Below are 9,574 nucleotides of genomic sequence, written 5' to 3' on the forward strand. Positions count from 1 at the left end.
AGGGGCAGGTTCATTAACACGTGTTTAACTTGGACCTTGAAGGAGCTGAACTTTTCCTGACTTAGCTCTCCCTGTATCTATATCCCACTTTCCTGTAATCAACCTTTCCCTTTTTCCTGCCTTGGCCTTTCCCAGTGAGTTCGTGGGTATTGGTTTTCTCTGGAGCTGCTGGAGGATGTGGGAGTGACAGCTCCGGCCTTCCAAGCTCCGTATTCACCCCACATTTATCCAGCTCCTCGTTCCCCTGGCTCCTCTTCCAACCTCAGCACGACCTGAAGGGGTGAAAACATGGAGATAAGAGCCGGCACCTCTCCAAATCTAGCAGAGAGTCACGGAATGGTTTGGGTTGGAAGAGACCTCAAAGCTCACCCATCCCTGAATGGCCAAGGACATCTTCCACTAGACCAGGTTGCTCCAAGCCCTGTCCAGCCTGGGAAAGGCTTTGTTGGGAAGCTCATCCAAGGCTCAGCCTCGCAAAGCTGCCGAGCCAGGGCCCTGAGCAGGGTTTGGATGCTGAAGTCTGACCTCAGCCGGGTGCAGCCAGCCCAAAGAGCTCTGACTTCGGGCTTATTGCCCCACAAAACCAGCAGTGAAATCACTTCATTAATCCCCAGAGCCTCGTTTCCTTCCTTCCTTCCTTCCCCTGGCCAAGCTGAAGCTTAAAATAGTATTTTGCATTGCTCATATTCCACTCCAGAACTAACTGACACCCAATCAGCCCGAAGCTCTTCCCACAGCAGCCTGGCCCCGTGGTGCAACCTGCCCACCCTTGGCAGCAGCGGGAGCACCCAGCTCCTCCCAAAAGCCATTTCTGATGGAGCATCTGGAAAGAACCGAGCTGAAGCAGGAAAACACCAGAATCCAAGCCCCACGTGCAGTTTTACCTCCACCCCACGTGCACACACAACCCTGCAGTGCCCATGAACAATCTCAGTGTCGTGGCAATCCCCCAACACCACGAGCAGCCGCTCTTCCAGAGGTTCCAGCAGCTCCTAAATTAGGACAAAACCCACAAATTAAGCTGCCTCCTCGTTGATGCCTCCACAGAGCAGGGCTGACCCCGTGTCCAGCCTCACGGACAGTTTGAACCCAGCTAAAAAAAAAAAAAATCTCCTTGGATTCAGCGCAAGGCGTGGGACAGGAAAGATGGAGCCCAGGTCTTGCTGCACTCGGATTTCGCAGCCTTTTCTCGCTCTCTCAGCAGCCCAGGACGAGCGTGAGTCAAACGGGGCTGTGGAGATGACGGAGCTGGAAAGCAAACGTCACCCAGGAGGGCTCCAAATCCACCCAAATCCATGAGACATCGGCCCCTCGCTCAGCGTCTGCCACACAGCCAGGCTCGGAGGGTCACGGAGGGGCTGTGGGCCACGAGGGGTGCGGAGAGGGGCACAAACACAAGGGAGACGTGGGAGCTGCAGGGGAGGGAGGAAAGGTCACCCACACCGCGCTTGACGCGTTTGTTTGGTTTTCAGCCCGAACTTCCACCCACGGAGCAAAGGCAAGGGCAGCCTGAGCACTCCAGGCAGCTCATGAGCAAGAGCTGGTTCATTATTTTAAAGCATTTACCGCTTTAAAATAATCCTAAAATGACAAAAAGCCATAGCAAGCACCCCACATCCCTGCAGAGCTCCATCCTCTCCCCTGATAACTGTGAGGAGGAGGGAGAGCCAGGCGCCCCCAAAACCAGGGAACTGTTGAAGGAAAGACAAAGCGGCACTTTTTGTGTCTGGTTGACGTGATGCTGTTCGGTTTTAAGCTAAATTCGGGAGTCTCAGGGGTCCTCCCAGCCATGCCCACCCTCAGGGACCAGGGGCAGCACCTGCGACCCCCTCACACCCAGGCGTCCCCACAGAGAAGCCTTAAGGGACAACACCTCTCCCCGGTACAAGGGCTGCACAACGGCCTTCTTTCCCTGCTTGGGCAATCCTGACACTCACGAGGGGCTGTGTCAGTCCCCGAACCAGGCTCGGAGAGTGTACAAAGACAACAAAACGCAAACTGCACTCGGCCGCGGCTGCCGCCGCTGTGAGAGGACCGCGCCTCAGCCGGGCCCTTTTATACCGCGCGCCGGGTCACGTGGCCCCGCCCCGCCCGCTGACGTCATCGCCGCGCGCGGCAGCATGGCAGCGGCGCCCGGCGTGGCGCCGGTTCGAGCCCGGTGAGTGCGGGACCGGGGCCTGGGCCCCTCCTGAGCCCCCCGAACCCTCTGTAACCCCCCCGGAACGGGCACGCATCCCTTCATGACCTCCTCTGCTATGTGCCCGGTCCCTTCATGAATCCCCCGGTACATTAGTGACCCCCCCCAGTACGTGCCTGGTTCCTTCATGACCCCCCCGGTACATTAGTGACCCCTCCATGACCCCCCCAGTACCTGATCAGTCCCTCATTCCCAGCTCCTCCAGAATCCCCCAGTCCATTCCCAGTCCCTCCATAACCCTCCCAGTCCATTCCCAGTCTCTCCACACCCCCCAGTCCGTGCCCAGCCCCTCCTGCCCCCCTTTCCCACGGACCCCCCCTTTCCCCGCAGGTTCCTCACCTCCAAGGAGCAGTTCCACGCCTACCTGCGGGCAGGGGGCAAGGAGGAGGAGAAGGAAAAGGAGGGGAAGGAGGAAGAGGAGCAGGCCAGCGAACCCCCAGCCAAGAGGGTGAAGGCAGAGGAGCTCGGCCAGGATGGGGAAGGCCACGGGAATGCTGGAGAGGAGGAGAAGGAGCGCCAGGGGAAGAAGAGAGCCCGGGGGCAGAACAAGAGCCGGCCGTGCATGAAGCCCAGCAGCTACGAGCAGAGCAGGCTGTGCCCCTCGGTGACACAGGTGGGACAGCTCTGGCCGGGCTAGGTGGGATTTTGGGAAGGAGTTCCTCCCTGGGAGGGTGGGCAGGCCCTGGCTTGGGGTGCCCAGAGCAGCTGGGGCTGCCCCTGGATCCCTGGCAGTGCCCAAGGCCAGGCTGGGCAGGGCTGGGAGCAGCCTGGGACAGTGGGAGGTGTCCCTGCAGGTGGGACTGGATGGGATTTATGGTCCTTTCCAACCCAAACCAGGCTGGAATTCCATAAAATCCAGCTGGGAGAGGGTGATGTGGGACGAGCTCAGTGTCACAAGTGAAGTGGCACCTTCCCTGAAGGGTGTCCGTCCCCTCCTGCGTGTGTCCATCCCCTCCTGTGTGTGTCCATCCCCTCTGCCATGTGTCCACCCCCTCCTGGGTGTGTGTCCATCCCCTCCTGCGTGTGTCCATCCCCTCTGCCGTGTCCATCCCTCCCTCCTGCAGCCCCCCGGGACCATCCCCTCCCTCCCCGGGGGTCTCAGGCGAGGCAGGGAGCAGCCCTGGGCTGTCCTGCCGCCGTCCCCCTCACCCTGCCCGTGCTGTCCCCAGGGCCGTGCCGGGCAGTGCCGCCTGGGCCCGCGCTGCCGCTTCCTGCACGACGTGTCCGAGTACCTGGCGGCCAAGCCAGCAGACCTGGGCCAGCGCTGCGTCCTCTTCGACACCTTCGGCCTGTGTCCCTACGGTGTCACCTGCCGCTTCGGCCGGGCCCACCTGGGCGACGGCCACCAGAACCTGCTGAACGCCGCCGTGGCGCGGCAGTGGGAGGGCAAGGTGCTGGTGAGGAACGGCCTCTCCAAGGAGCTGCAGCAGCAGCTGCGCAAGAGGAGCTGCAGCTTCCACAAGGCCGAGGAGTTTCTCCGTGGGCTCCGTGCTGGGAAGGGAGGCAAAGCCACGGGGGGCTCCGCGGAGGTGTCCGACTGCACTGCTCCCCAGCAGGGCCTGAGAGACAGCCCTGAGCTGCAGGAGCAGGGAGAAGAGCCCAGACCTGAGGCCCTGCAGGGCTCCCAAAGGGCTGAGGGTGCTCGCACACCTGAGACCCTGCAAAGCTCCCAAGGGGCTGAGGGTGCTCCTAAACCTGAGACCCTGCAGAGCTCCCCAAGGGCTGAGGGTGCTCCCAAATCTGAGACCCTGCAGAGCTCCCCAAGGGCTGAGGGTGCTCCCAAATCTGAGACCCTGCAGGGCTCCCCAAGGGCTGAGGGTGCTCCCAGACCTGAGGCCCTGCAGAGCTCCCAAAGGGCTGAGGGTGCTCCCTCCATCCCGACCCTGGGCCCCCTGACAGATGAAGACATCACGAAGCTGCGGCCGTGTGAGAAGAAGAAGGTGAGAGTCCCCTGTGTCCTGATCTCATGGTGGACATTGTGCATGGAAAGATGGCAGAGAAACCCCTTGGAGAGCCTTGAGCTGGGGGAGGCAGGCGGAGCATGGAAGGAATTCCTCCCTGTGAGGGTGGGGAGGGGCTGGGGTGGAATTCCCACAAAAGCTGTGGCTGCCTCATCCCTGGAAGTGTCCAAGGCCAGGCTGGACAGGGCTTGAAGCACCCTGGGACAGTGGAAGGTGTCACTGCCCATAGCCAGGGCATGGAATTGGACGATCCTTAAGGTCCTTTCCAAGCCAAACCATTCTGTGATTCCATAACATCCATTCCATTCTGCTGACCTGCTCCTCCATCCCTGTTTTCCAGCTGGACATCCGAGGCAAGCTCTACCTGGCTCCACTGACCACGGTAGGTTGGTGACTCACTGTGGGCACGGTTGGACCAGAGCAGATGTGCTGACAGTCCCTGTCCCTGCTGTCCCTGGCAGTGTGGAAACCTCCCTTTCCGACGGATCTGCAAACGTTTTGGAGCAGATGTCACCTGTGGGGAGATGGCTGTGTGCACCAACCTGCTCCAGGGCCAGTCCTCCGAGTGGGCTCTGCTCAAACGCCACCACACCGAGGACATCTTCGGGGTGCAGGTGAGGTTACCCCCCCACAACCCAGCAGGAGCTCACTTCCCAGGGGAAAAGCTTTCCCTGGAACTCAGGGAGCTCTTTCCCTTTGGCAGCTGGAGGGAGCCTTTCCAGACACCATGACCAAGTGTGCAGAGCTCCTCAACAGGACAATCGACGTGGATTTTGTTGACATCAACGTCGGGTGTCCCATCGACCTGGTCTACAAGAAGGTGAGAAGTTCTGTGGTGCATTTTCCTTCCATAAATCATTGTCTTCAGCCTCTGCTGCCTGGTTGCTCTTTCCAGCCTGACCCAGGGCTCCCAGTTCTGATCTCAATGAGAAGGGGAATGAGCTGCTCAAGGAGCAGGGAACGGCCGTTCTGCATGGTGGCATTTGGGAGGGAAAAGCACTCTGGAGTATTTTTGGTTGAAGGACCTACTTTCTCCAAACTCTGAGATGCTCCAAGGACTCTCCACTGTGTGAGGAAGGTCCTGAGGTGCACGTTTTGTCCCTCAGGGAGGAGGCTGTGCTCTGATGACTCGCTCCAACAAGTTCGAGCAGATCGTCCGCGGCATGAACTCGGTGAGTGGGAGCTCCTGGAGCTGAGCTGCGGGAGCCCAGTCCAGCCTGGCCTCATCCTCCCACCTCTGCAGGTGCTGGATGTCCCACTGACGGTGAAGATCCGCACCGGGGTGCAGGAGAAGGTGAACGTGGCTCACAAAATCATCCCCAGGATCCGGGAGTGGGGCGCGGCCATGGTCACGGTAAGGGCCGGACGGGTGGGGGTGGTGGCTGGGCAGTTCTGCCTGCAGGTCACATGGGGATGAGCTTCTCCTGCCTTTTGGTGTCCTTTGCTAATCAAAGAGGAAAATTCAGGTGCAGGGGGCATTTTCCTCCCTGCTCCTGAGCCTTGGGTCCGTGATCATGGAATCCCAGAATGGTTTGGGAAGGGACCTTTGAGGTGATCCCATCCCTCTTTCTCCAGGAACTGACAGAACCAGAGCACACAGCCTCCAGCTGCACCAAGGGGAATATAGGTTGGGAAAAGGATTTCCACTGAAAGAGAGAAAAAGTTCTGGAAAAGTTCTGGAACTTTTCCTCACTGAAAGAGAGCAGAACTTCTCCCCTGCCTGGGGAGGTGGTGCAGTCACCACCCCTGGGTGTGTTTTACAATGCCTGGGTGTGGCACTGGGTGCCAGGGCTCAGTTGAGCTGTTGGGGCTGGGTTGGACTCGATGACTATGAAGGTCTCTTCCAACTCTTCTCCCCTGCCTGGGAAGGTGGTGATTCTGTGAATTCTCTAAATCCAGAGGTGCATCCCAAGGGATCCCTTCCCTAGTTCTGCTCTCAGCGCTCATCGATCCCGAGGTCGATCCTGAGGTCGATCCCAAGGCCCATCCCGCTGTCCCTGTCCCCTCCCCACGTGCAGCAGTGTCCTGCTCTCTCCATCCCAGTGTCCTGCTCTCTCCATCCCAGTGTCCTGCTCTCTCCATCCCAGTGTCCTGCTCTCTCCATCCCCGTGTCCTGCTCTCTCCATCCCCGTGTCCTGCTCTCTCCATGTCCTGCTCTCTCCATCCCAGTGTCCTGCTCTCTCCATCCCAGTGTCCTGCTCTCTCCATCCCAGTGTCCTGCTCTCTCCATCCCCGTGTCCTGCTCTCTCCATGTCCTGCTCTCTCCATGTCCTGCTCTCTCCATGTCCTGCTCTCTCCATCCCCGTGTCCTGCTCTCCCCATGTCCTGCTCTCTCCACAGCTGCACGGCCGCTCGCGGGAGCAGCGCTACACGCGCAGCGCCGACTGGCCCTACATCGCCGAGTGCGCGCGCCTCGCCAGCCCCATGCCTCTCTTTGGTACGTGGGGCCTCCCCGGGCACCTCTTCCATCTCAAATCCCTTCAGGCTGGGGGGAGAGAAGGATGTTCAGCATGGGAGAAAGGTTGAGCATCGCTGGGTGTTGGATTTGCGGGGCCCTCGTGGCGGGAGGGAACGATGAATCCGTTCCATGTTCTTGAAGGCTGATTTATTATTTTATAATATTTTATATTAAATAGTTTTAAACTATACTAAAGAATACAGAAAGGATACTCACAGAAGGCTGAAAAATTATAATAAAAACTGGTGACTGTCTCCAGAGCCCTGACACAGCTTGGCACTGATTGGCCAAAGAGTGAAAATAATTCACATGAACCCAATGAAACAATCTCCAACCACATTCCAAAGCAGCAAAACACAGCAGAAGCAATGAGATAAAATTGTTTTCCTTTTTCTCTGAGGCTTCTCAGCTTCCCAGGAGAAGAATCCTGGGCAAAGGGATTTTTCAGAGAATGTGAGTGCCACACCTGGTGCTGCTGATGTGGTGCCAGAGGGAAGGGACACCAATCTCTTGGGTTTTAAGGGGGTTTTCTTGGATTTTGTGGCACAAAATCCCTAAACCTTCAGGGAAACTGAAGGAGAACAGAGGAGAAGGCTCCTTTTTTCCTTGTAAGGGAACATCCATCAGAAACATCCCTGGGAATCCAAAAGCAGGAGCCTCTTTGGACCATCTGGCTCTTGGACGTTGTGTCCATTTTGAATTTTATCCCATGCCTGCATTAGCTCACTTTGACTTGTCCTCACGGATCTCTTTGACCTCTGGCTTCTCCCTCCTTCCTGGGCAGGAAATGGGGATATTTTGTCCTATGAAGATGCAAATCGAGCCATGCAGATGGGAGTTTCTGGAATCATGATTGCAAGGCAAGTGCCTGTGTTTCCCTTCACTCCTGAGCTCTGGTGGTTCAAGAGAGGGGAAAAAAAAAAAAAAAAAGAGGATTAAAAAAAATCCCTAAACAAACCTAAAGCATGGAATTTCCTCTCAGTGAAACCAATCTGAAAATCGGTGAAATCAATTTGTATCATTTGGAGCTTCTTGTTGGAATGGAAAAGGAGATTTTAAGCAGAATTGGCTGGGAAATCAGTGCTGGAAAGTGTCTCAGATCTTCAGGAGCATCAGTGATGGGAATAACAATTTTTTCTTTTTTTTTTTTTGGCTGCAGAGGGGCACTCATCAAACCCTGGCTTTTCACAGAAATCAAGGAGCAGAGACACTGGGATATCTCCTCCAGTGAAAGGTTTGACATCCTCAAGGACTTCACCAACTACGGCCTCGAGCACTGGGGCTCAGACACTCAGGGAGTGGAGAAGACCAGGAAATTCCTGCTGGAGTGGCTCTCCTTCCTGTGCAGGTGATGCTGCCCAGCCAGGAGCTCCTTCAAACAAGAATTCATTAATGAATCCCTAGTGCTCAGTGCTGTCACGTTTAATTTCACTCCAGGTACATCCCAGTTGGGTTGTTGGAACATCTACCTCAGAAAATCAACGAGAGGCCGCCCTATTACCTGGGGAGGGACTACCTGGAGACCCTCATGGCCAGCCAAAACGTGGATGATTGGATCAGAATAAGGTACCGAGGCAGCAGATTTCATTCCAGTTGCCAAGAAGGGACGTGGCAGAGCCCCTGTAGGGCCACGGGGTGGTTTGACAGCTGGGGCTGAGCACTGGGTTGGGTTTTGTTGTTGTTTTTCTGCCCTGGCAGTGCCCAGGGCCGGGCTGGACGGGGCTTGGAGCAGCCTGGGGCAGTGGGAGGTGTCCCTGCCATGGCAGGGGTGGCTCTGGGTGGGCTTTGAGGGCTCTGGGTTAATTCTGTGGTTGATTCTTTCTCCCAGTGAGCTGCTCCTGGGCCCCGTGCCGCCCAGCTTCACCTTCCTGCCAAAACACAAGGCCAACTCCTACAGGTAGGGCTGGCCAGGCCCTGTCCCTTGGCGTCAGGAGGAGTTTGGAAGGGCTGTGAGGAGGAGCAGGGCTCCTGGCACCTGGAATAAAGCTGATGTTTTTAGAAGCTGGTGAGTTTTTTGCCTTCCTGCCTGCCCCACACCAATCCTGGCAGACAAGTACCCGTTAGTGAGGGGATGTTTGAGCCCAGTTCGCAGCCAGAGCTGTCCCACGGGGCTGACAAAGAGCCTCAGTTCCCACCAGGATGTCCTCGGGAGTGACAAAAACTCCCAGGACAAGGAGCAGCAACATCCCCCAGCCCTTCTGCTGCCCCTCACAACCAAGGTGACACAGAGCTGATGTTCAAGCTCCAAAGGGAAGCCTCTCACAGAATTCTGAAGGCTCTGGGGACAGCCTGGAGGGTCCCAGCAGCGTCCCCACGCCTGGGGGACCCCAGTGGCACCGGCAGCGTGGGGAGAGCGGAGATCCCAGCGCTGCTGACACCCATCGTGGCCACCTCCACAGGCCACCGCAGCTCCCCGGCCACTCTGCTGCCCCCAGACCAAGGTGTCAGGGACAGGGCAGGGCTGGGGCACCGCGGGGATCCCCTGGACCGTCCCCAGCTCGCCCCACCACAGACCCCTGGACGAGCTGCTGCCTCGGTAGGTGTCATGGCGGCCTCCTGTGCCTCGGTAGGTGTCATGGCGGCCTCCTGTGCCTCGGTAGGTGTCATGGCGGCCTCCTGTGCCTCGGTAGATGTCATGGCGGCCTCCTGTGCCTCGGTAGGTGTCATGGCGGCCTCCTGTGCCTCGGTAGATGTCATGGCGGCCTCCTGTGCCTCGGTAGATGTCATGGCGGCCTCATGTGCCTCGGTAGGTGCCATGGCGGCCTCCTGTGCCTCGGTAGCTGTCATGGCGGAGGCAGGAAGCGGAAGCGGCCGTGACGTGGCGCTGCCCGGTTCCGCGTGAGGGCGGCGGTAACGCCCGGTAGGGGCGGGGGGGGCCCGGGGGTGTCCGGGAGGGGCACCGGGACCCGGCGGGGTAAGTGGGGGGACAGAGAGAACGGGGGCGAGCGGGGGCACCCG

General features: G+C 58.3%; 2 protein-coding genes across 7 annotated transcripts in view; both read left to right on the top strand.

Moving 5' to 3' along the window:
- Positions 1–2,108: 2,108 nt before the first annotated feature.
- DUS3L (dihydrouridine synthase 3 like) lies at positions 2,109–9,152 on the top strand. 3 transcript variants are annotated; one of them, XR_005626787.1, is made up of 14 exons: positions 2,109–2,158; positions 2,528–2,810; positions 3,367–4,137; positions 4,499–4,540; positions 4,620–4,772; positions 4,862–4,978; positions 5,265–5,330; positions 5,402–5,512; positions 6,499–6,595; positions 7,401–7,476; positions 7,776–7,964; positions 8,054–8,182; positions 8,445–8,621; positions 9,016–9,152. XR_005626787.1 is itself a non-coding variant. In XM_039702402.1 (13 exons), the coding sequence occupies exons 1-13, from the start codon at positions 2,121–2,123 to the stop codon at positions 8,515–8,517; spliced, it is 2,145 nt and encodes a 714-aa protein (XP_039558336.1). In that variant the 5' UTR covers positions 2,109–2,120; the 3' UTR covers positions 8,518–8,671. The 3 variants fall into 3 exon arrangements, 1 of the variants encoding a protein (XP_039558336.1); XM_039702402.1 differs by lacking the exon at positions 9,016–9,152 and having other exon boundaries at positions 8,445–8,671; XR_005626788.1 differs by lacking the exons at positions 8,445–8,621; positions 9,016–9,152 and having other exon boundaries at positions 7,808–7,964.
- Positions 9,153–9,444: 292 nt separating this feature from the next.
- The window catches only part of MPV17L2 (MPV17 mitochondrial inner membrane protein like 2), a 5,502-nt gene continuing 5,372 nt past the window's right edge, over positions 9,445–9,574 (top strand). For 3 of the 4 annotated variants that reach the window (XM_039702446.1, XM_039702449.1, XM_039702450.1), the window contains exon 1: positions 9,445–9,530. The gene's annotated coding sequence lies outside the window, so the exon portion shown is untranslated. The remainder of the gene's footprint in view (positions 9,531–9,574) is intronic. The other variant, XM_039702447.1, reaches the window with a different exon arrangement.

This window comes from Passer montanus, unplaced genomic scaffold (genome assembly GCF_014805655.1).
Source record: "Passer montanus isolate IOZ18808 unplaced genomic scaffold, ASM1480565v1 scaffold156, whole genome shotgun sequence".
NCBI classification, from domain to species: Eukaryota; Metazoa; Chordata; class Aves; order Passeriformes; family Passeridae; genus Passer; species Passer montanus.

Excerpts from the sequence above, each read along its gene's own strand:
- DUS3L (XM_039702402.1), top strand. The coding sequence starts at position 2,121 with ATGGCAGCGGCGCCCGGCGTGGCGCCGGTTCGAGCCCG. Across the intron at positions 2,159-2,527 it reads GTGGCGCCGGTTCGAGCCCG|GTTCCTCACCTCCAAGGAGC; the intron begins GTGAGTGCGGGA and ends CTTTCCCCGCAG. Across the intron at positions 2,811-3,366 it reads TGTGCCCCTCGGTGACACAG|GGCCGTGCCGGGCAGTGCCG; the intron begins GTGGGACAGCTC and ends TGCTGTCCCCAG.